The 26,301-nt window shown below is 36.7% G+C and overlaps 3 protein-coding genes across 5 annotated transcripts in view; all 3 read right to left on the bottom strand.

The window, feature by feature from the left end:
* The window catches only part of DDX46 (DEAD-box helicase 46), a 42,268-nt gene extending 37,250 nt beyond the window's left edge, over nucleotides 1–5,018 (bottom strand). The window contains exons 1-4 of the mRNA XM_088133762.1: nucleotides 4,877–5,018; nucleotides 3,399–3,431; nucleotides 1,892–2,080; nucleotides 1,515–1,655 (exon numbers count right to left, since the gene is read on the bottom strand). Of these exons, the coding sequence (XP_087989888.1) occupies nucleotides 1,515–1,655; nucleotides 1,892–2,080; nucleotides 3,399–3,431; nucleotides 4,877–4,893 (380 nt within the window). The 5' untranslated portion in view covers nucleotides 4,894–5,018. The remainder of the gene's footprint in view (nucleotides 1–1,514; nucleotides 1,656–1,891; nucleotides 2,081–3,398; nucleotides 3,432–4,876) is intronic.
* A 2,821-nt stretch (nucleotides 5,019–7,839) lies between these two features.
* Nucleotides 7,840–19,030, bottom strand: CAMLG (calcium modulating ligand). Its single transcript, XM_007421878.4, has 4 exons — nucleotides 18,749–19,030; nucleotides 13,143–13,594; nucleotides 11,641–11,706; nucleotides 7,840–11,354 (listed from the first exon to the last, which is right to left on the bottom strand). The coding sequence occupies exons 1-4, from the start codon at nucleotides 18,942–18,944 to the stop codon at nucleotides 11,163–11,165; spliced, it is 906 nt and encodes a 301-aa protein (XP_007421940.2). The 5' UTR covers nucleotides 18,945–19,030; the 3' UTR covers nucleotides 7,840–11,162.
* A 4,062-nt stretch (nucleotides 19,031–23,092) lies between these two features.
* Nucleotides 23,093–26,301, bottom strand: part of SEC24A (SEC24 homolog A, COPII component) — a 55,254-nt gene continuing 52,045 nt past the window's right edge. For all 3 annotated transcript variants that reach the window (XM_088133760.1, XM_007421879.4, XM_007421880.4), the window contains exon 23: nucleotides 23,093–26,110. In XM_088133760.1, the coding sequence (XP_087989886.1) occupies nucleotides 25,996–26,110 (115 nt within the window). In that variant the 3' untranslated portion in view covers nucleotides 23,093–25,995. The remainder of the gene's footprint in view (nucleotides 26,111–26,301) is intronic.

Genomic DNA, 26,301 nt, shown 5'->3' with positions numbered 1-26,301 from the left:
AACACTAAATACTTAAATTTAAAGAGAAAAACCTTTAACAAAGGTAGATGGACAATAAGCCAATGCCCAAGAAACTTATTACAAATTGTCAAGTTTAGTATTATATTTTATTTATATTTATTTTATTTATATTTCAAATTTGTCACCGTCCCATCTCACTGCGGATGGTTTACAGTACAGTACAGTACAGTACAGTACAGTACAGACTCTGGGCAGTTTACAGTAAAAATGGAATAAGCTTTAATTAAAATAGATAAATTAATTAATTATGCTAAAAAACAAACTTCCTATATGATACTTCCAAGAGGCTGATGTTAATTAGGTGTTAATAAACTCAGGGAGCATTGTCAAGGTGCCAGCCATCCCCAGGGTCGACTGTATCTTTCCTTGCTCCACGCAAGTTGGCAGAGCCAAGTCTCCAATTCCCCCCCAAAATTGGGAGGGTAAGAGCCCGCCTCACCTCTGGGGGGAGAGTATTCCATAGGGCTATAAATTATAAAGACTAGAATATATTGCATGAGGTATTAAATTGGATGACGAACAATACAAGGTATTCATGCTATTTCTTGGTACAAATTGTAAAAATCAAATTATGCAAACAAAGCCTTAATTTTAAAGAACTGTTTCTTTCTACAATATGGTAGGAGCTTAAAATACATTACTTTTTAAAACACTCAGATATTATACTCTATCTTCCAACCCTCCCACCCCCCATGTACACAAAAAGGAAAGAGTTATGTAATTCATACTATGAAGGAGAAAAAAAAAGAATGTGAACTGCAAAATCACCAAATCAACTGGATATTACTCTATTTCTCCATTATAATCTGCACAAACTCCCCAAATACACATTATCTTTTAGAGTTATATTTTTTTCTCAATACTACTGACTGCAGTACATGAGTAAGATTACAGTTTCATGTTTTTTTCTAATCTAATCAATAATACCAGCGGTTCACAATCAGGTGCCATATAGCCCCTTGAGGGCCCTAGGATATTTCAAGGGGGCCACAGGTGAAAAACATGTAAGGGGGGGCATGGCATGTGCCAAGGGGGCCACAAAAAAGCAAAGTGTATTATACTCCAAATACTGTCTTGTTGATACCAGAAAACACACCACTTACTGTCCCGTGTCCGTATCTGAGACATGGAACTAGGCATTGTTGCCGGCCTCCTTGCCTGGCAGACAGCAGAAGCCCTCAGCGAACTGTTGATTGACAAGGGACTATGCTGCAGTACTAAAATTATTATAAATAAAAACATATATTCTATTTACAAACCAAGTGTGTAAGTGGCAATCTCTTTCATTGGTAATGGGACCTGGACAGGGGGCAGAGGAGAAAAACAAGGTCGGAAAGGGGCCACAGGCATAAAAGATTGAGAAACAAAACATGGCATAGCAAAATACGATATACAAATGGCATCCCATGATAAAAGTTCATGGCTACAGCAATCTGACCATAGTAACAGCTATATTATTGAACACTTAGATAAAATTGCATATATTTAATTACCTGTTTTCTACTTTCTTGTTCTTGCCAGGGCTAGAAGATCGAGACCGTCTGCCTCTGCTTCGGCTTCTAGATCGTCGTCTCTCTCGGCTGCGTGATCGTCTTCTCTCTCTGCTCCTTTCCCTCTCTCTACTTCTTGAGCGCCTATACAAAGCAGATTTGAGTATGATTTTAAGTAAAATATTTTTTCTAGTTTATAAAACATCATTCACTAGAGAGGAAGCAGAAAATACTCATCTCAAAAACCATATATAAAAGAAAAATGAATTCCAATAAAAGAACAATGAATTCTAATGAGTACTGTCAACCTTCTTCTACAAAATATTCAGCATTTACTGAGAAATTTTCCTTGCAAGAGCCTATTAAGGCCTGTGACTTACCTCACCCGTTTTCTGTCACGCGATCGAGACCTCCTCTTGTCCCTACTCCGCGATCTCTCACGTCTACGGTCTCTGTCCCTACTTCTAGAACGTCTGTCATCTCCACGTTTTGCTCTTTTATCAGATGGAGAACGACTGCGAGAACGGCTACCAGAGCGCCCTCGTGATGAGGAGCGCTTCCGATAATGCCTACAGTTGTATAATAACAGAAGGGTGAAGATAAAGAACATAGAAATTAAAAGTGTAAAGAATGTGATAAACCAATTCCCAGGACTACAATTAAAATGTTTCAAAATACTTCTAAAACATACTTAGTTGTGTAAATATGTCATAATTTATTTTCAGTATTTTCACTATTGAATTTTTAACCCTAAAGTCAATAAGAATCAGTGTGGTGGACTTATAAGAGGATTAGTTTGTGACTGGGACCAAGATTGACATCCTTACAAACTCCTGAGATTCTCTGGGATAGCTGTTTTCTAGCAGTCTATTTGATTGTAACTGTTATACTAACTGGGAAGTACTATGTATGGAGCCCTAAACTCTTGCAGTGGGAGTAGAATAAAATAAAATATAATTTGTTAAATAGAGGAAAATATTATGTTATACATTTCAGTCTATTAATTTCTTGATTCAAAATATTTTCTATTGAAGTGGAAGAGGTAAAGAGGCACAACAATAATAGCAAGGAAGCAGCTTATAAATTTTTCATGAGAAAAAGACAGAACAAAACAAAACAACACAAAAAAATATATCTCCTGTCAGTTAATATGCAGGTATCCCCCACTCCTTTCTCTTTGTATAAGTATTGTTAATTTCTGGGGAAGGATACAATTTGCTCTAGGTTATCAATGGGACAATAGATAATACAATTCTATTGTTGGCAATTTCATCAGGCCCAATACAACCTCCAATAAATTTTGCTCACCACTCAAGTGACAGTGATGTGCTCCAAAATGGAGGAGAGGAAGAATATATTTTCAGCCAAAAAGTTATTGAGGTGTTGGTCAAGCATGTATTTTACCTCTAACATAGATAAATACACAAGATATGTGCCATCAGTTCCCAAATAAAATATACTCAGATTCTAAAGTACACCCAAGTTTGCTAAGCACAATGCACCCAAAATATAAGCATAGGATTAAACAAGTAAAAACAAAAAACAAAACCAAAAAAATCCTCTTTCCTATTTCACTATCTTAAAACCTTTTGCAAAGCTGAGAATGCTGAAAAATTGACAACAGTTCCTTGCTACTGCCGTGGAAAACTAACAGTTCCTAATGTTGAAACTTCTTATGCTATAATTGCATCTAAAATAGGAAACCATCATACACTGAAGAAAAAAAACATCATGAAAACCCCAATGAACATCTGAACCGAATATCATACAGATATACTGAAAGAGGTGGGAACTATTTGATTAATACAATCATTAATCATTCACATAGTACATTTGTGCTTAGAAATTGTGAGATCAAAAACTATTATTTTAAATAGATTAACTCACTGTTTTTGTTTGGACAACTGTTGCTTTGTTGATCTAAGGAAATGAGAGAGATTAGGTAAGCAAGGTGGTATCTTCTGCTAAACCCATTTTGGATGATTTCAGCAAGAAACCTTTCAAAATCTGTCTGCCACAATTGGGCTCTGCTTATTTTATATAATACTGAGCTTCCCCTATGAGGTATTCTGTGCAAGCTTATTGCAAGTTTATTATGTGATTGACCAAACCTCATATCATGTAAATCATGGACGTTTTTCAAGATTGTGCCATGCAATTGACTTTCCACTAATGGCCATTTTCCTTTAGGGCAGGCTCCAACATTTACAAAATAACCACATTGTAATAACTGCTCAAGAAGGATGTCACTATTAGCATGACAACTTTATGAATGGTGGAGAGGACAGTTGTACTCAAATATTTGGTCCAACTGTTTTGAAATTTACTTATGCAATTATTCTGGCAATCAGCTATGAATGCCCCCCCCCAACCAATAAAAATGTATATGCAACATTTTTAAGCTTTATTATACTTCATTTTACAGGAAAATAAAGAAACCTGTTCTAAGGAGAAGTAGAATTAAAATATATGCTATAGTGTATATATTAAATTCACGTACATATACGTCACAATAATGTCAGAATAAAGTTAGCACGGGCTTGAGGAACCTTGGTGAATCAAGTATGTTGCAACACAGAAAGAATAATGGAATTTTTGATAATCACGTAGTAGCATCTTTCACTAGGAGCCCAGTCTGGCAACATTTTCCTGAACTTGGGTGTAATTCTTATGTTTGTTCTATTAATATCATCACTCATAAATCGTTCTACAAACCATCCTAATTCACATATTCTAGACAAATGAATACATTGATAAACGTACATGACTGACAAAGATTAGAGTGGAAAGCCACCGCAAATTAGGAAACAACCACATGAAATAAAACCTGTGATAGAGATGTTTTAAGCCCGAATTACAACTGTGCACAAGTCATAGCCCTTAAGGGGCATCAATATGAGGCACCTTGGGGTAAACATGGCAACTGCCTTGTCTGAATAAAAGTCGTATTTAGACTATAAACTGGACTTCAACATCAAGAAAGAACGTGTCCCAATGAGAAGGCCAGCAGGCTACCCAGAGAGCCACAGGCCAAAACCAAAGGCGAAGCTGAACAAACACTGACCCAATTATCCGTTGTTGCAAATCGCCTTGTAAATGTTTATTCCAATTTTTAAGTTCAAGAGTTTAAACTTGCGGCGTTATAAGTAGGCCATCCTAAGTCCGGCGGCCACCCCAACGTCAGCGGGGTCCCCGGTGGTTCCTCCGCCTTCGGCCTGCTCCAGATGGTCCCCGGCTCCCTCCCACGCGCCCCGCGGTCCCGCCATTCGGCCCCTGGGGCCGCGGAACGTCCAACCGGGCAAGCCCGCAGCAGCGCTACGGCCAAGCCTGCTCTTGAAGTCCGCCCCCCCCCCCGCGCCCTTTACCTCGACTCCCGACCCATGGCGACGCCCCCGAAGCCGCGAAGAGCAACGGCCTTCTGTCCCGGGTCGGCTCCTCAAAGCGAAGCAGCGCCTGCAGCCATTTTCCGAGAAGCAAGCGAAGCGGAAATGAATCACCGACGCCGAAAGGGAAGAAGAGGGGCCCAGCTCATTTCCTCGAGCCGGCCCACAGCACCCTCTTCTGCCCGGTGGAGCGACCAGCAGGCGCTTTCCGGGCCTGCGCAGCCGCAGCGGCCACGTATCCTCCCGGAGTTTTGAGGGGGTGTTAACTTAATTATTATGTATAATTATTATGTACAATAACTAAACTCGCCGACAATGGTGCCACGCACTGTAGCCGACTATGTTTTTCAGGAGCAAACTGAACATACGGGTGCTCTAATATTTATTCATATTCAGCTGTCAACTGGTCTCAGATTTATTTGTTCTACAACGGAAACGCAGGCGTCAAACGCGAATCTTCTTGATACCGTATTTTCAAGGGATTTGCCCGGAATCACATCACCGATGACGACTCTCAGCACGGCGTACATCCGAACAACGCTACTCTTCGGTTTTGGCCCCACTATGGCACAAAAATGTGGATCAGGAGCAATGTTTCTCTTAATTCCGCAAAAAAAAAAAAAAAAAGGGTTCTACAAACATCCGCCATCAAATCACAAATCACGTGTGTCTGCACGTAAAGCACTATCGAAATAATAGGTTGGGCGATTTGGGGCCCTACCGTAGTGTAAACGGAATGGATCCTCTTGATTTCATGCACTTTTTTGATGGGATCCTAATCTGTTGATCAACTCACAGAACACATTTGTCTGAATGCAGTAAACCATTGCAAGTAGAGTTTGGACTCGTGGTGCAAAAACATGGATTTGAGGTCAGATTGTCTTGATTTGTTACAATTTTTACATGTACCCACATGAAACACAGATCATATTTCTTTTCCTGTAATGAGCCACTGTGATCACAGATCATTCTTTTTGGCCCCACAAAGGTGTCAAACGTGATCATGATTTTACATCTAACCCAGCTGAAATCACTGTTAATAAACAAATCATAACTCTCTGCACTGAACCAATCATCAGAATCATAAATCTAAGGAATTTTAGAAATATAGCATAAAAAACTTGGACTCAGCACACATATCCTCCGGGATATTATTATGTGCAACTTGCCAGAAAGATCATCAAGCTGCATATCATCTTTCTCAATAGGCAGAAAAAGAAAAAAATCACAGATCTGATAAATTTTGGTATCGGTTTTTTAAAAAACACAATTTTCATCTGATTTTTTTTACCTGAAATCAGATTATCTTTTCTCCAATGCACACTTCCATTAGTCAGTTCTGGCAATTTCTGGCATCCTCATGACAAGACACACATCTGAGGCACAGATTCTCAAAAATCTTCATGATATTCACATTAACAAATCACCAAATCAGGATAGTGGATCTGAGGAATGAATCCTTATGGATCATATGGAGTTCTACAGGATATTCCCCCCAAATTATCTTCAAAAGAGTCAGACCATACAATTACATTGAAAAAAGACCCACTGATTCAGTGATTTACTGTACTATGCTGTTATTACTCAAAAAACATGGATCTCAGGTACAGAACCTCACAGAGCCACAGGTTTCATGCAGAATTGACCCAAACCTCGACATCTATTGTTAGTTGAAATCATAAAAATAATGGCTCCTGTGCTTTATGAAACCACTGTATTCCAAAAAGATGAATACTCTGTATAGATCATCAAGAATCTACACATTTTTTAAATTCAATCAGGTATCTTGCCCTTTTAGTGTTTATGCACCATTCAGAGCACTCAATAGACTATTGCTGTCAAACCTAAGATGACTAAACTTTCTAATCTGGTTCTCTAATTCCTTATTCTAAAACAAAATGGAAGGGTTTTCGTAAATTAAAGTGTTCACAATTCCTACAAGTGTTACATGTTGTTTTTCCCCCAGAAGCTATGGCAACTTAACTACTTACTGTAGCATAACTGTCATTTCTTCCCTGCAACCACAGTATCAGAGGTAGGTTGGGCTAAAGGAGAAATGACTGGTTACCAAAGAGCTGCCATTGGCAATTCTGGGGGGGTTTCCTGTTGTAGTCCCCCACCTTAAATACTACGCCATATCAGCTCTTTATCCATCTTCCTGTTGCTGATTGTGACCTCTGGGTTGGAACCCACAAACACAGGTTTGCAGCCTCCATTTCTGCTTTAGCCCTTTGCATCCAATGAACCCCACAGAACAGCACACTGTCGAAAGACACAAGGGAAAGCAAAATGGCTAAAGGAGCTTTTGAGATTTTGCTCCCTGTTCCCAGTATTTAGAGCAAAATATTTATTTAGTAAAATAGGGCAACAGTTTTCTCTTACTAAATTCTAACATATTGTAAACAAGTGTTATGATATTTTAAAATAAGCACAAGGTCTTAATGGAATCTCATATAGTACTATAGATTTTTTTTTCTGTCTTCCATTCACACTATATATAGTTAAGGTAACAGTAAAATTAGGCCCCCCTCCCAAGAAAGTAAATTGAGATCAATTTATTTTCAAATATCATCTCACGATATAGCTTTAAAAGAGAATGAGAAACTCAGGGGGGAGAAGTCTAAAAGCAGCTGTTGGGAGTGATGACTGTGAAATCTGATTCACAGGCAGAATGCCACTGAATGAATAATTGGAAATAAAAGCCTTCTTAAATTGCTGATGGGATTTCCAGAAGCATAACACTGGCCTCTCTGGGAAACAATGTTAGATTCAATGGACTTACTGGTCTCTCATTTCCATCCTCCCCTCTCCCCCGGCTTTTCTTATATAACCAAGCTTTCTACCAAAGAAATGCAACAAAAATAACCAGACATCCCAAACATTTTTTTTGTCTTATAGATCCAGGAACTGTTCTATCAGGCAGGGAGCAGGCAGGCACTGTTAAGTTCAGCTACAAAGGTTTGGTTTATTTCCTTAATCCTCTTGGAACCAGAACTTTCTGAACTAAATTACTAATTCAGAAATAAGGAAAGTTAACAAAACATCTGACCTATGCAGACATTTTAATGTATATTCAAGTAATGCCAAAGCATAAATAATGGTAACATCTATAGCTTCAATGCTGTTAACAGAATCATTGCAGAAATGATTACATAGAAAAACAAATGTGAGATTTATTTTACAGAGAAACTCCAATTCATGGAAAAGGAAATACACAGAACAGCTTGATTATTTGTTATTTCACCATATACACACTTCAGACAGCACAGGAAAGCTGCTCCTTCACAGTGCTTGCAGAAACCTTTAAACCGCCAGGCTCTCTGCCAATTATTTTCCATTTGTATTTAAATAAGTAACAATATATTAAAAATAAGATGCTGGAAACCTGCAAATATAGTGATACCAGCAGTATTCTTAGAAAGGGGCCACACTTAAGACAATGTTCTGCACATTTTTCAATGCAGTACCTGTATTAACTGGTTTGGATGTTTCTTTAATTTTGTTTATGATACGTTCTCCCCCCCCCTTCTTTTAAGTGTAGATGGGTGAATAGCTAAGTGTTTTGTTGTGGTGGTTTTGACATCAGAATCTTTCTTTTTATAATGCAGGCATTTGAAGAAAATATGTGACACAAATCTCCATGGTAGTCAACGTGTTGGCCATTAATTTTCTCTGAGCTTTATCAGTTTTACCTTCTATGAAATGAATGCTAGAATTTTTTTGTGTCTTCTGGACTCATTATCCAAAAACACATTGTCTGTCCTGTACCTGTGGTCTTGGACAAGATAATTTCTTTTTGGCCTCACCAGCACTGTCAAGAATGAGATTTTGCGATTGGCTACATTCAGCATGGCAGTTATTGGGCAAAAATGCCTGCGATATTCTCAAAATGTCAAGAGTTGGGGCTGATTGTTCTCTACCTTACATGTGCCTTTTGAAGTAAAAATATATCAAACAAGATCTTAGATTTATGCTATTTTATCAATATTTGAAGGTCCATCATAAAAAATAGGAATTATACGAATTCAGAAATATTAAGTGTGCAGAGAAAGAACCTAAATATAGACTTTTTCCATAGTGGTATTACCATCATAGTTCCTGCTGTAAAGAGACAAACTTGTTTTTTGAACTGAGTGGAACCTTGCATTTATCAAGGGACCCGTGGTGGCAAAATGCCAAAATATGCACATTTCTTTCTATGCATCTCAGCCAAACAATTTTTTTTTCAGGGAGCAGCAGTAAAGTTTGGTTCAGTAAATGCAATCACTGAAATTATAATGTAAGGAAACTTATGTGTCCATTATAAAGAAAGCCAATTTAACTTTCTGTCAAGAGTTTAAACCCCCCCCAATCATCTCTTAATTAAATTTGTAAAATTATCTGTAATAATCACAGACAAGTTAGAAGCAAAAGAAATGTCCAGTTTAGTCTGGCTAACTGGACAGTAGATACTTCTAAGAATTAAAAGCCAAGAAAAAATCCTCCCATCTTTCAGAATAATGAAATTAATTTCCAATTCTTTACAAGATAGAACCACTTACAGGTACTGAGAATGGGCTACATGTACATAACACTGACTCAGAGTAGATGAAGATAGGGAAGAATTGTAATATAAGAAATGATCGCTAATACACATGACACATCTCCCTCAGCCCGTAACTGAATCATAAAATATAATGCAAATTAAGATCAAGTAATAACATCTGCCATATTTTATGATTTATAGCAGTTGTGATTGGCTAAATAAATGTGAGATGAAAAACATGGGAAATTACTTGCATAAATACAAAACTACAGAGAGCTATCAATTTTAAAACTAAGTTAAGACTTGACTGTGGACAAGGCCAAGAGACAAAACATTTCAAAAATGAACATCAGGATTTGCTAAGTTCAGTGGAAGATGCTTCAATTAATTATTTTCAGTTGGATTTATAAGAACCAATTTATATTACATATATTAAAATCAGCATTCCAATATAAACAAACCATTTTCTTTGCTACCTGTTTTCTAAAACATTATGCATATTAAATACTTGACTAACATTGGGATAAAACACTAATTTGCACCTTCTTGAGCTGTAGTGTACCGTGGTGTTTAGGTAAAGATGCTGAACGTCACATGCACACATTCTTGAAAAGAAAATATATGAAATAAGATACTGAGGATTGACTTAGCTTATAGAACAAAGAAGAAAATCTAAGATCTACTGAAAAGCCAAAGAGATGAATAAAACTGGTGACACATAAAAGTTCAAAGGGCTAATAACCCAAGTATCAGTTTTTCAATTTGCAGTGTCCATTTATGCAGCATATTCCATTAGTTCATGTAAACAAAAGGATCTAGATTCCAATTCAAATGGGAACATATATAACTGTCAAGTTAGATTGCACTACTCAGTTTTTTAAGTCTACCCTTCTACATCATTATCAACAGAACATTACCACCCCTAATGAAGAAGATAGAAAAACGATTAGACCCAGTCTAATTATATTCCAAAATGTCTCTGAAGTTTGTCAGCATTTTTGTCAGCATATGCCACTTGTTTAAAGGTATGAACTGGGATATTAAAGTGGCATATATAACAATGAGGAATGATCCTAAGAAATCCTTCTTGATGGATCCACAGGAGGTCTCTTTCCATTTGTGGAAGAGATCAAGATTCAAGCATGGGCTCCTGATGAAAGGAAGGAAGGAAGAGAAGAAGCACTACCTACTGATTGTCTCCTTCAACTGCCAATGCCATTTTATACACTGTTACAGAGGGTACTTATCCCAGTGTCTTGAGGGGCACATAAAATGTAGAAATTGGCCAACATTGCTTTCCCACCTTTTCCTCAACAGGGGCATCAGTGTTAAGTTCTACAAATAGGAATTCTGGAACCAAGCCATAAAATATAACATAATTTGGTCAACCACACAATACCTCAGTTCTCTTGGGTTTTCATGCCCAAAGAGAAATATTACAGTACAAGGTGGCATCTCCAATAAAGGGAAAAAGAATGTCTTCCTTACTAGCAGAAAAGGCTTGCTCTTTAAATATCATTACTGTCTTCCATGTTTAGATCACACATACAGTACTTAACCTATAATAATTCACCCTCATAGTTGAGAATGTGACTTTTCCTTCAGAACTGTGATTAAACTACACTGAAATAAGAAAGAACTGATAAAGATTTAACCCTGTTTGTATATATACAGAGGGGTGTGAATGAAATCAAGACTAAAACAATTCTGCTGATGTACTCATAGTGAATTCCACAGCTATTATCATGGCACTTCTGAGCCAAAAAACACAAGCAGTTCATGACAGAAAATGAAAGTAAAGAAATAAACACAAAGGTCTGTAAAGACATCCCCCATTTTGCTGTAAGTGTCCATGGAACGACTAATTACTTCTGCTGGGATCCCAGACAGTAAAAGAGCAGCAGTTAATACTGTAGTTTTTGTCTTCTTTTCATTCTGTGCAAAAGAAAGAAAAAGTTTAATTTTTCAGAATTTTCATCTTAAAGCATCTTCTTTCATTTAAAATGTTATTGAACCTATTCTTCTTCTTCCATAGCTTGTTCCAAGTATCTAAAAGAAAATGGCTAGCCTAGAATCACCCAGAGAACTCTATGGGTGACTGGGAACATGAATCTCCCAGGTCTATGTCCAGCACATTAGTTACTACTAAAGCGAGTCATTCCACTTGGGTCACTCCGAATTAGAAATGTTGAGGATATGTTTCTTCTAATAAAACTCTTACCTTTGGGAAATACTTCGACAGTCCCATATATGCAAGTTGCAAAGTAAGGAATGGAGCAAATATTGACTGTAGAGAAAAAAAACATAGAATAAAAAAGATTATATAGTTTAGCAAACAATCACGAGAAATCACACCAAATACTTTCACACTTTGAAAGTATCTATTTCTTGTAGAACATTTCAATAATTTAACTGAAAAACGTAAAAAGAAAAAGAAGCACTTTTTAAAAAACGCCACTAGTCAAGCATATTGTGTTTATGTTTACGAATAACTCGTAGGTGTTAAATGTATCTAGACACTGCTGCAGAGATGGGTGGAGGGTGGTTAACATATATTTATAAGTTAAATATTTTAATTAATTAAATGTTTAATTAAAACCTAATTAACACATTAATATTAATATTAATTCATAATTAATTATAATTAAGTAAATAATAAACTACTTTTAATTGTTATTTATCTTCCTGTAAACTGTCCAGAGTTGTTTTCTAATGAGATGGGCACTGACAAATTTGATACATAAATAAAAATATTAACATATTAATAATAGTTAAATCCATGCCTATCACTTATTTCCAACACAATGCTCTTTGAGCACCTAGCACACACCATTAAATGTATTAGTAAGGTTTCCTTTAAAGGAATGATTGTCAGCTGTGCTTTAGGACTATTCAAATGGTTAACAAAAAGAGGGCACACAGCCACTGCTTTTTACCTCGATTTCCATCCCTTTCTAATGTTTAACTGATGCCAAGAATGAACTGCAATAAGAAGTTACAATTCCCTGACATTGTTTCTAGTCCAATTACATGTCTTCTGTCTCCGACATCCTTTCAACTTGGTCAGCACCTGGGACTTGAAGGAATCACTACAGGTAATCCTCAGTTAACAACTGCCCTGTTTAGCGACTGTTCAAACTTACGACGATGCTGAAAAAGTAACTTTATGACCGGTCTTCGAACCTACGACTGCCACAGTGTCCCCATGATAGCCATTCGGACACTTTGCAATCAGTGTGCATTTACAACAGTCACAGCATCACACAGTCACACGATCACCATTTGTGTTCTTCACAGCTGGCTTCCAACAACCAAAATCAATGGAGAAACCAGCAATAAGTTGCAAGTTGTGGTCACGTGACATCGTGCTTAATAACCATGAGTGATTCGCTTAACAACTGCAGCAGAACTGACATCGTAAGTCCAGCATGACTTAACATATATATGACAAATATATTGCCAGTCCCATCTATGGTCATTAAGTAAGGACTACCTGTACTTACTTATCTTAAGGATGCTCTGAAGAACAGACTTTTATGCAGTTCTTAACAATTATTGCTAGGAACAATAGATGGTGTTATGGATTTGAACCTGAATCCGCTTAGCCATGAGAAAATAATTGTTCAGCATGAATACCCCATACATGTACCACTCTACAGGCCTGTTAGCAAGGCAACCAAGACAAAATGAAAATGTAGTAAGATTAAAAAAAAAAAAACTCACCAAGTATTTGCATACAAAAACTCTAACCCCAATGGCAAGAAGCGCACACCCCACCAATCTAAAAATGTGAAAGGAATCAAATTCCTCCACAGCATTTCCATTTTCTTGGCTTGGCTTCTCATTCATCAGCTGGTTTCTGAGCTTCATTGCTTCATCAAACCTTGATAAATACTGGTCTAACCCATGGCGTGGTGGTCTCTGTGGAACATCAAACAGTTCCCCTCTATTGCGTTGCCGGAGCTCACTGCTGCCATCGCTACCGACCTCATGAGTTTTGCTAAATAAGTCTATTTTCTCTCCTTTGTGATCTGCTAAACTGCTCGTGTGGTCAGCCGTTCCTGATAAACTGCAGACTGTATCACCAAGCACAACCCGTTTGGAAACAGGAGCAGGAAGGCAAATTGGTTTATCCTGTTCCAGCTGAAGCTTAGTTTCTGAATGGCTGTCATCGTCTAAAGAGAACAGAAAAAAAACTGGAATCATACCACATATCTGAAGTTGATAATAAAGTTCAAAGAGTCCTAGACCAAAGTACAGGACTTTGTCAACAAATGATACAAATCTTCAGTTGGCAGGAGTGCTCTTCTATGTTACCACATTTAAAACTTATTGTTTCCCATTTGCACTTGTAATTTACTAAATATAAATAAAATTATAAATTGCACACTGATTCACAGGAGAAAAGTAAGGCACTTTTAAAGCCAAGATGGATTTATAAACATGAATAATATAAATAAAAGTATAGAAATAAATCAGAAATGCCATTTTTAATATTTCAAACATTTAAAGAATGCTTGGTTTAATCTTGATCAACCATTGTTTAAACATTTGAAATATTAAAAATAACATTTTTAATTTATTTCTACACTGTGACACTTAAAAAAATGTTAGATTAAACCTGTTCCAAAGTACTTTATAAATCTACAGTGAAAAAACATGGAACCTAAAATATAGATTAGAAATTCTGAAGCAATAGGGGAAAAGGGTGTTTGTTTTTTTTCGGAAAAATTGAAAGTTTAGGAAAAATTAATATATGAAATATGACTTTTTTATACTGCTGTTTACTGATCTTAGTTCACTTAGCTATTTTAAGAACATACAAGTATTATGTATTACTTGGATTGCTCATACAATTATCATAATTTGATGAATTTAGTAAAGGTAAAAGTATAACTTAGATAATTATGTTTACTAACAGAATTTACTTTCAAATATTTAAATTTTTATTACAAATGAAACAATAAACTGGGAAGTCAAAGGAACCAAGGATCTCTTAATTTTGTCAGTTTGACTAGCTGGAAAAAATTAAGCTGAAAACAGAAAGAATCATCAACATGATAATAAAACAATTATGTCCTTTGAGGCCTGCTCAAAAACAAATCCACCAATCTTTTTATTTAAAGTTAGCCACAGATAAGCTCACTGGATCCTTCTTCCTACTTTGTGAAAATGGCATTGCTCCTTACAGCATAAATGTGGCTTGCTCTTTCATGACTGTCTGTCCTCTGTATATAGGAATTGTACTACAGTAGTCCGACAGTCTAGATAAAGGTTTTCCTATTATGAGGTAACAGAAAACATTTGGGGGGAATAAAAGACAGCAAATACAAGTGCATTAGCACTTTTGTCTTACTGTATTCAATATTCTCAAAAAATTGACCTTAATTCTTTCCCTTTTTTTATATTTTAGAATACAACAAAAAGGTGGGGGGGAGAGGAAGGAAAAAATGTTTTTTTTCTTCCTCCAAGCCTTTAATTACAAGATGATTGGCAGGAACAAATTAACGATACATCAAGTTAAACTTTGTGCAAAGACACAACTGAATATGTACCCATTGTCCCTGATAACTAATAGTGTATGTGTGTTCAATAATATTTTCTACATAGAAGATGTGTTTAGGAATTGTGCCATATATAATGAATCTTCTAGACATTGGAATGTAGCATTCTCTAATCTGGTGCCCTCCATTTATCTATAGCTCTCAGAGAGATCAGCAAATATATTTATGCAGTTAATTTTAGAAGTGCATCACAATCTGAAAAAAATAAAAACTACTGAAATATAAAACAAAGTATCCACACACACACATACACATTCTGTTTATTTTTTTAAAAACTCCCCTTTATCTTTTTTTTCTCTTTTTCTTGCTCCTCAAACAATAATATGTCCTACAGTAAATATTCCATTGCCAATAATAATGGGAAACAACAGAAATTATCCATTATGTATACATCTTATAGCCATTTTTCATTATAAAATAACATAAAGCAATACTGTATGCAAAAATACAATTATGCATATCTTTGTTGCTCAAAAGAAATGAGGGAGTAAATCCCACCTGTAATAAGAATTTACTGTATTGTGGTAGAAAAATCCATCTGTCAACCACAGCTTCATATTGGCTCACTATGACCCGCCCAGAGTCCCCTATTGTAAGGGAGATGGGTGGGAGAGAAATCCAATAAATGAATGAATGAATGAATGAATGAATGAATGAATTTGTGCATTGTAAACATTATTTAAAATATCAACAATAGTAATAATCTAATGTACTGCCTAGAGCGTTGGACTAGTCACTCATTCTTACATCTTGCTAACCACAGAATTAAGATATTATCTTAACTATTTTTAGAAATCCTCATGAGGTCACCTTTAATGTATCTCCAGCCCACCATAGAGGCAGCTTAAAATTATAGTTCACTGACCAAATTTAGATTTAGTATTTTCCCTCTTCTTCTGACACAAACAATAAAAAATTTGTGACATCCTGATGTTTAGTGATGACAAGGCCAATCCCAACCCAACTGATCATTTTAGGTTACTGCAGATACACTCCTTTGCTTGGACTGCTAGGGACTACCATTCATAGCCATTTTGGCTTGGGCTCCAGAGAATCCGGAGACCTGACTCCCAGAGATATATCTGCATAGTATACTTCTTGTATACATGGATTTAGCATTCTTCTGGAAGAACATTAGATTTTATTTTTAAGCATGTGTGCAATGCTTTTTTGAGAGAGCATAAGACCTTTCCTAAACAAAACAAAGGACTGAAGTTCCAATTGATTGGAGTTCCAATAATTTAAACCAGGAAAGAAATGGGTTCCATCAGTTGTTACTGATTCTGTCCCAAATGAGAACATCACAGATTTTCTGCTTTTTCTGCTGACAAAGAGTTTTGCACAAACATACTTTCTACTCATTTTATTACTAGGGGACACACCTTATTATCATTTTGCATACCCCACGGGCTATTTCTGAGTGCTGCCAGCCACTACGACTTACTGCCCACACCACCATTCCCTCACAGGACTTATCAATTATGGATTGGGAGCTGGGGTAAAATTGACAAGAGTTCTGCCTACTTTCACTTTCAGCCCAAGTGACAGGTCATAGAACAGCCAAGAGGCCCAGGTGGGCCACTTGCTGCCCTTGACATTCCCTCCTGCTTCACTACATACCCAACTGACAGGACACACAGGGCAGTGAGTACGACCTAACATCAAAGGGAGCTTTCCCAATGCTCCTCACCTCAACCATGCCTGTAACTTGTCAGCTAGGCTATTTCTGCACGCATGTCTAGCATTTTTCTGAAGGAGTGCTACATGTTTGAAAAATAGCCCAGCTGATACATGTATAGCAGAGGGACATGGAATAAAATGGGACCGAACCCTCATATTTGCACAGGAAGTTTGTCATCTAAGCTATTTTTTAGACATGGGTTTAGTGCTGTTACAAAAAAGTACTAGATCACTGTTTAAACAAACAGTTCAAAGTGGGCTTTCAGAAGACATGAGATATATATTCAGAAATAGCCCAATAAGTCAGCAGCAGGAAAAACATTCATACTGATACCTTGTCACTTGGGCACCTTGAAAGATGACTAAGTCATCATACCAAACACCCTTCACAGTTGCCCAAGTCTGCCCTACCACATATTAAAAACTATGATTGGTAGCTGTTTTTCTTGTCAGCAGCCCGTGAACTGTCCCATCTTCAACCTATAAGGACAACAGTAGTCATCTTGTCACTGAAGCATAATAGGGGTTAGGCGTTGGGGCAGTGAGATTTATGCCAGCCTACTTTCCCACCAGTTCAAAGATTGGACAAATGCATTTTAACAATCATGAGGAGAAATTCTTGAACTGGAGAAACTGAAGAAGCTCATGAGATATTTTTGAGACATCACTGTTTTGATTATGTGCCAAGTTGTTCTCAACTCTTAGTGACCACATAGATGTTTCCATGACAATCTGTCCTTAACCTGGACTTTCAGATCTTCAAATGGTGTATTCATCACCACTATCACTGAGTCCACCCATCTTGCTGCTGGTCATCCTCTTCTTCTCTATCCTTCCACCTTTCCTAGCATCAGAGCCTTCTCCAGGGAATTAGATCTTCACATAATGTGTTATGTGAAGTAGAATAATCTGAGTGAGAACTCTGGGTTGATTTGTTCAATGATCCATTTGTTTATTTTCATGACTATCCACATACAAGTTTAATAAATAATAATAATAAGCATAATTATCAGGAGTCTTCTCCAACACCAAAGTTCAAAAATGTCAATACTCTTTCTATCCTGCTTCTTCAAAGTCTAACCTTCACTTCCACAGAGTGCCACAGGGAATACCATGGCTTATACGATTCTGATCTCTGTAGGTATAGACACATCATGGGATTTGAACATCTTCTCCAATGCCTTCACGGTTGCTCTATTCTGTGGTGTATGTATTGACTGCTGGTTCCTTTACTGCTGATGGTTCATCCTAAAAGGCAGAAGCTATCCACCACTTCAGTATCTTCATTGGCAATTCTAAGGCTGGTTGTTCTACCTGTTGTCATTAATTTGGTCTTCTGTATATTTAATTTTAGTCCCATTTTTCTACTGTCGTTCTTGACTTTTATTACTAGAGCTTGCAGATCCTTTGCATTTTCAGATATCAGGGTAGTGTCATCAGCATAGTGCTGATTGCTATTGCAAGACTAAAAATGTAACCATACTCTTACAATTCTCAACTCCTTTGCCAAATTTAAGATAGCAATTAGGATACTACCAATTGTGCTAAAAATGCTATTCACTAATGCAAGGTTTTCTTGATTGGATTAACTCGCAGATATATTTTCATGTCTTTAATAAAATTGCAATGACTTTTTCTCTTCCAAAATGGGAACGCAGTTCCTGAACAATCTATAACTATTTACAGGCTGCAAAGTCAATCTGATTGTGCTGGTCCCATTTAAGCAAATAACTGGTTAAAAAAATATTAGAATCCAAATCAACATCCCTATCATCCAAGAATGATGACTCCTATATCTGAGGAGCTTGAAGCGCCAAACATCTGACCGCTACTTAAGCCAGCCGTTTCCAGTTATGCGGAAAGGAGATGACTACCGCAACAAAGCCAGATTTGAACCTCGGGGCCTGATCAAATGTTAACTCTACGAGCTTCAGCTGGCTAAACTAGTGAATGCGTTGGCCGAGGACCGGGCGAGAGGGTTTGAGACGAGGAAAGGGCACCACCGGCGTATCCCCGCCTCCCTTCCGCCGCGGCCCGGCCTTCCTCGCCCGGCGCCCCAGATTCCAGGCCACGCCCCGTCCTCACCCGCCTTCGGCCGATGGAAGCCCATGATGCGATTGATCCGCTCTTCCGAGTTCATCAGGAGCTTTCGCCGGCGAATCTCGGCCCGCCGCTGAGAGGCGGTGAGTCCGGTCAGCGGGGGAGAAGAGCCCGCGACTCCGCCGACTCCCTCGTGCCGGCTGATACCGCACCCCTCTCCTTCCACAGGATCCGGCTCCATGATCCGTCGCTCTCTGAGAGAGCCGCTACCACCTCAAGACTTTCTCTCCTCTGGTACACAATGGAAATAACCAGGCCCCTCTCCAACAGCCGTCCTCTAACGCGCAAGCGCCACCGACGCCATTTTAGGCACCGCCTTCAGACGTTGAAACGAGCGATGCCATCTTGGATGAGGTCTGCCCTCTTTCAGCGCGAGAGCGGCAGTGCGGTTGACGGCGGCAGACTTAACATTGTCCAGAAGCTGCCGACCCTAGCAAAGATGGCAGAAATGACTTCAGGGGGTGGAGCTCGTGTAAAGGGGTGGAGTTGACTTATGACCTCATCGGTTAAGGAAGTCATAATCGCCTCTATTACTCCGCGGATTTCAGTTGGCAACCAGCTGAGGGCGGGAGATGATGGCTTATCCCCGAAATAATAATGCAAGGAAGTACCAACGTTTAGGTTATTATTTTCCATTCTAATCCCAAAACATTTGCAAGATTGGGACAATAGTGCCTCCAAGCTAAAGTCAAACCACAAAGTGTCTTCCAAATACTGTATAGGTGGTTTTCTTTAAAAAGATGAAGTGCTATATATTCTTTGGCCAGGTAATCAATATTAAAGGCCTTTTTTAACTTAATAAGACAACATGGATAGATATTAGGGAGAGTTTTTTGATAATGGCAACCCAATTACTAGGCAAGGTTCTTGTTTTCCTAGCCTTCTGTTTGTATATATTTATTTTAATTTGGGCACCAATCATTATTTTGCTCTATCATTTTATATTGAGCTTATCTTATTGTGATTTTGTGCTAGGCTTGTTTTCTATTAGTTTTTTAAATGGTTTTAGATTTATTTGGGGTAATTAGTCATATTTTTACTGAATTATAAGTTTTGCAAATAACAGCTGATGGAGTTTAAATAAAAATGCCACAAATGATTTATTATTTATCTTGTCTGCTACAAATCAGATGGATATATAGGCATGGTTTGGGACAGATAAAAAATAGCGAGGCTATGGAAAACTTAGTTGAGGAAGTAGAAGCAGGAACGTTGGGGGAAAGTGAGGATATAGTGCTGGAACTCTTGATTTTAAGGGGAAATAAAACTGAGCGTAGTCAAACATGTTATCTAAGATTTTAATAAATTCAGCAATAATGGGATCCCATGTCAGGAGGAGCTAATGGGAAAAAGCTCACGGCCTAGAAGAAGGGATTTTAAAAGTACCGATTTTAAAACAATTTCAAAGAGAAAAAAATGGGAGGGCAGTGAAAGAAGTTAGTGGGGCTAATGAAGACAAAGAAGAAAAAGACACAAATTGGAAAAGTAAACAATGTTTGGACCATGGGCATCTGGGTGTGTCACAACTTAATTTCTGCTCCTTTTGTCCTTACATCAGGACACTGCATGAAAATATGGAAGGGGCAGAGTTACATCATGACATATGTTTCATTATTTTGACAAAATCTCTGCTTGCTACAAAGACCACTGTCCAGATCACTAAGGAAGTCAGGTAACCCAGAACTGTAGAATCAGTGTCCAAAAAGTCAAGTTTCAGAATGAGCTGAGGTGAGGAAAAGATGCACAGAATAACAAAAAAGGCTTCTTGCTTTCAAAATAAAATAATCACTATAGCAGCTGCTCAATAAAGAAGCCCAACTCCTGCTTTGGATCGGACTTCAACAAAAAATTTTGTTCCACCAAGAAACTGAAAGGCAGGATTGAAGCTTGAATTCAACATAAAGAGGATCCAGAGAAACTTCTATGTTTTTAATTAGTTTAAATATTCAGGATCAGATGTATTGCATCCTACAGTACTGAAGGACAGTAACTACAGTCTGGATGAACTCTTACATACTGTTGTGGGGATATCTGGAAATTAGTAAAGTGCCAGATGGCTGAAGAAGAGCAAACATTGCCCTGTCTTTTTTTTAAAAAAAATCAGACTCTGAACTATTCCAACACTGAGATTCTAGATCATAAAAAGCTAATGTTGTAATTGCCAGATGCTAGCATGGATTTGATAAAAACAAATTCTGCTTGTCTATGTTTATCTATTTCAATCTGGCAACTTAATAGATTATGGGAATGCTGTTGACAAAAATATGCCTTCAGTTCAAGGAATTTTTTGATAAAGAATCCCACATCATGCCAACTGGCAAGCTAGTTAAGAGTGGGCTTCATGGCATGACAATCCTGTGGATACATAGCTGGCTTGAAAATTGTACTCAGAAAATGCTCATTAATGCTTTTTCCTCAGATTTGAGGTATCAGGTGGAATACCACTAGGATCAGTTCTGGGTCTTCTAATTTTCATTAATGATTTGGTTTAAAAGATCAGTGTAGAACCCTCTCTTTTAAGGCCAAGTATAGTACTTTGTTTGAGTGGTATATTAGAAGTTACAGTCCAAAAATATAAGATAGGACAAGAGCAAAATTAATGATTTGATTTACATTTTATTCAAATATAGTTAATATTACTTCTCCAGTTGTCACATTAAAGGTTAGAATTTGGTAATGACTTTTGGAGACTCAAAGAGCTGCACATGAAGGCTTTCATGGGGAACATGCAGCCCTAGGGTTTGTGTGTTATATCTCTGCCCTACATCTTCATGCCAAAGGTATGTTATACTAACTGAACAGTATTTTCTGCTAATAGAGGGTGGTCTTACAAATTCTGGTGGTTTCCCATCCACTGCTACTTTTCATATTCACCTCCTACCATTCCAGAACTATCTTCAACCTTCAGTACTATCTTTGGGGAGAACACAAAGGATTATAGGGGAAGAAAAACAAGGATATCCTATTGTATTTGTAGCATTCACCCTGTTCTTCACTAAACTCAATTCACCTATGTTCAATTACTTCTTTTCAGCAAGTTTGCAACCTCAATAACATAGGTCTAAATTTTAATTTTTGCTTTCTGTTCCATTGTTCCTTGACCTAAATGCTTTCTCTCTTGTGTATGTAGTATGTTTTCTGAAGGCTGGGGGGGGGGTAGTAATAATCTATCACAATTTTGAGACTAATAGTTGTACCAAGACCTTTAATTATAAGCTTTCTACCAAGTGTATCTTTGCAGAAGACTGCAGGGACTTGGTAAGGAAAGAAAAAAAATACAGATAATATACTGTATATAACTGATAAATGAATAAAGAAAAGCAGACTTCTACAAGCCAAATTAAATTGTTTATAATTTCATAGATATGTCTTGACAACAAGAAGGAAGTGATTTGCCACTGCTTTTTTGTGAGATGTCTTTTCAACTCCCCAATCTAGCTTTAAGCCCTTGTTTTCCCTGAAAGTTCCGCATCCAATTCTAATCAGGCTCAGATCTGCTTGGCTTCCCAACCCAGTCAAGGTTAGCTAAATGCTTTCGCTGCTTGACAATATCTATAATATTTTGCTTATAATCAAGTGTGTATCCTGGATACAGGACAAAATTATTTAAATAATTATTATTGAGCTATTATTATATGCAGTCTAAAGAAAAGAAAAAGCTGGCTATTATCTTTGCCAAAGAAATACAAAGAAAGTGAAATACTTATAGAAATGTTAACCTTTCATGAAAAAAGAATTCTGAGCTAATTTAACAAGATGCCATACTATTCCAGATAGATAACTGAAGTTTTTAATCCATTTCCCAAAGTTTTTATTTACATGGCTATACTGCTTAGAATTGTGGACAGGTTGACATAATTTTTTCCAATGTGCTTTACCCCTAAGAAGATAGAAGAGCCTAATATAATTATTCAAATAGAAAATAATACATTGTTTAATCTGTTGAAAGTTGATTGAGTATTCTCAACTCTCAGAGGATCTTTCTAATTAATGGTCAGACTATCATGTTTTAGTCAGTGACCTACTTTACAGTACAACTCTGCGTGTTTACTCAAAGTAATTGCTGAATTCATTTGTCTTATTCAAAATACAGGAATAAGATGACCACATTAGAAGAATGAATAGTACTTGCTCATGGTAAAAATACATTAAAATGCTTGTATTTCAATCAATTCACAATTTGCACAGTATATAATTAGCATTAATCACCATCTAATTACTCATAGAAGCACCTCTTTATGTACTGAAAATCGTTTTATCCATGAAATGGTCAGATAGTCTCTGCATGTTTCATCTTTGTTTATAAAAAGACTGATTGAAATTCTATGCAAGCTCTTTCAATTGATTTTATTGAGTAGCCAAATTTGATAAATTAGCACAGCTAAAATAAGCATTTGCATGTGTTACAAATGACTTTTTACAGGAATAAAACAGTGAAAATTACAAACTGTAAAAAGGGGAACAAGTAAAACCTTGCCTTCAAGTCAGAAGAGCAAGGTTTACAATTGCACACTAAAGATCAATGTCTGAGTTCAGAAAACAAGGATTAATATTACAATATTTTACACTACTTTACAAAATCAAATTTACTGTAAGAATTTAATATGTAGTTAGTGAAGAGAAGTCTTGTCACATTTGATGGTCCCTTAATATTCTGAATTATATATATTCTGTTAAATTAACCTTGAATAAACAAGCATTTCCGCATTATTGCAAAACAATCAGAATTTATTCAAATGTAAATTAAGTTACAGAAAAGTAAATGCTAATATGTTGTTGCATGATCAAATCTAGAATATTGGTAAATCATACTAATTATTATTTAAAATCTTGAACTAGAAAAATAGAGAACATCTGCTGGTGACTGCCATGCTGAGATGGGAGCATCAAGGCTACTCTTGCTTACTTACGTTGTTAAAGAACCTAAAACATAGAAATTGTGATTTAACATTTATACATGGGTCTGCCCTGCAATTCTTAAGAAGGTGAAGCGGATGTCATTTTTCTCCTCACAGAATTAGAAAATTCAATTCTATTTCAAAGTGCATGAACATTCCAAACAGCATTCTATCCAGAGAGCACAATATGCTCACAGTTAACATTTTTTAAAGTTAGTTAGGGGTGTATTCTTGAAATAAGTTTATCGCGTTCCCTGATTTATTCAAAACCTATTATTTCTGGTTTGCATGAAGTAAAGCTATGCCTACAACATGCCTTTCCCTCCTGTCCATGCAGAAGATTTTTACATACAGAAGCTAGGCGTGGTGCTGCTCATAAGGGATTTACCATTCAAATTCTACAGAATGTGATCACACCAATTCTCTGCTCCAGCTTGAATGCCTGAAGCAAGAAGGAACACACAGCCCGCATGAGGTGCTGGATACATACTTCTCTTTGCCTGTTCCTTCTTTCCAGAAAGCTGGCCTACACACAGACATTTGTGTACATTTTTTGCAGAAGAGTTGATTTATCATCAGGCATATAATGCATTTTAAAGCACCCAACTGATTTCCACTGCTTGCAAGTGCATATCTCATCATGATTATTTGGTTCTGAAACAGATTACCATTATTTAAAAACATTTGAGAGTAACTAAATTAAAAAATTTTAAAACAGTGATACCAGCTATAAGGTTCCTGAAGTCAGCAGGTATTTCATTAGATATCTGAATCATTTTTAAGAAATGTTCCCCTTTCTTTCAGATGTTAAGCAACATTTTTCTAAGAACTCTTCATAAACCACTCCAGCAAACTGAATAGATCATCATGCAGAGAGTGTGGTTATAGAACTATGTTACAACTGCTATTCCAGTTGGTAGTTGATAAACACCATAGTTCATGAGAGAACTTCACTGGCCTTTTGTATATGTGACCCCTTACCCATTCCTCAGATGGATGAAACTGTATAAATTAAAGCAATGACCAAAAAATCAATGCAAATTATTCCACAAAAACTACCAGTTAAGATGTGCAACAGAAAAATATTTCTAATCTATTTTTTTGGTGGGGGGAGGGAGTGAAGTAGAGAGCAATGTAGAAACCCATGATTGCCATAACTTATACTACCACGGTTGCTTCTGTTGAAACTTTTACAAATGTCAATACACTAATGTTATGTCATTACTTAAATTATAGCAATTTCCAGGGAACTAGTAAAACTAAGATTTCTCTTTTATGTTTATAACTCTGTAATATTTGAACATTTTGAATTGAGTAGGGTTCCTGCCTATGGTTTTCCCATTAAAGCCTCAAAATGCTCAAATAGCAAAATTATTATTAGTAAATCTGATGCTCCTCTGGATTTCAAACAAGCTATTAAATACATGTCCAATGTATTATTTAACCAGTAAGGATTTTATCAAAACATCAGCCCATTACAAAAAGGTGACTGAAAAATTAATAAAACATAATAAGAAAATAATGGTTTTTGGTTTACTGTCTGTTCCCCTATTTACTTTCAAAGAATTAAGACTAAACACATCATGCTAACAGCCAAGACTAGGATCAATTATTGTTCACTATTTTTTCAGCTGTATCAGAACTTTTTTATTTTTAATTCTTCCTCAACATAATGTAATCTCATTATTCTTTCAAGAGCTAGAATACTGACACATCCTAAAGGTTTTTAAATGAATTATTTTATATTCATTTTAAACCCAAGTAGACTACTTCAAGTTTACTTTTGTTCTTATCATAATCAATGTTTAAAAGCACTGGAAACTAAGCTCATTAAAACTGCAAGTATTTTGTTTGCAATGTACTTTTCACTGTTCCTTTAAAAAGGCAATTTTTAACTAGTGAAGTATTGTATAATCAAGACAATATAGTTTCCTGGAAACTCAGTCTTGGAGTTTTTAATTCTAGCAGCAAAACACAAAGCAGAAAAATAAAAATGAAAGGTAAAAAAAGTTAGTTTATAAACATTTCTCCAATATTGCCTTTTAAGTTATGCCACAATTAGTTACTGTGAAACATTTTTGCAGTAAATTAAAGGCATCCAACATGTTCAAATTTATTTTAAAGTTTTAATGTACAACTACACAATAGTGTACTTAATGATTCCGTGGTCCTTTATTTGCTTTTCTTTTTCTTTTTGGGGGGGGGAAGAGGGGGAATCACAGTGAGATTTTCATCAACTGCACCCAGCCAACAACTTATAGGAGCATTACAGGAACAAGAGTTCTGCACGGAGGTACATTTCCTTTGAGCAGATGAACCATTTAAGAGAGGAGTTCATTTAGTCACTTGTTGCTGAATATGCAAAAGAAATTCATAATATGATAATGCAGATTCTGTTCTGTCTTCTATCATGTTTTGTAGGAAACTTGGTTTCCACGGACTCTCATCCCTTCAAAATACAAACAGAAGGCCACATAAGTACATGCTCATATGCTTTATTCCTTATAAAACTATTCATCATGGTGACTGACTAATGATCACATTTATTTAACATTTATAGTATGCATAGAATTAATGTGCAATATCTATATAAAAAGTATATAAATTTGTCTATTTTAAAACTACCAGTCCTGCAAATAA

This window comes from Python bivittatus, unplaced genomic scaffold (assembly GCF_059951505.1).
Source record: "Python bivittatus isolate LINGU-HERP-01145 unplaced genomic scaffold, Pbiv_v1 ctg000080_np1212, whole genome shotgun sequence".
NCBI lineage: Eukaryota > Metazoa > Chordata > Lepidosauria > Squamata > Pythonidae > Python > Python bivittatus.
The sequence above is the reverse complement of the archived record's forward strand: the minus strand, read 5'-3'. Positions and strand labels throughout refer to the sequence as shown.

Bases quoted from the DNA above. Each gene is read 5' to 3' on its own strand.
- CAMLG (XM_007421878.4), bottom strand. From the start codon at position 18,944: ATGGAGCCGGATCCTGTGGAAGGAGAGGGGTGCGGTATCAGCCGGCAC. The intron at 13,595-18,748 runs GTGAGGACGGGG...TGTTCTCTTTAG, and splicing joins CTTCCATCGGCCGAAGGCGG to ACGATGACAGCCATTCAGAA. The intron at 11,355-11,640 runs GTAAGAGTTTTA...TCTTTTGCACAG, and splicing joins TGTCGAAGTATTTCCCAAAG to AATGAAAAGAAGACAAAAAC.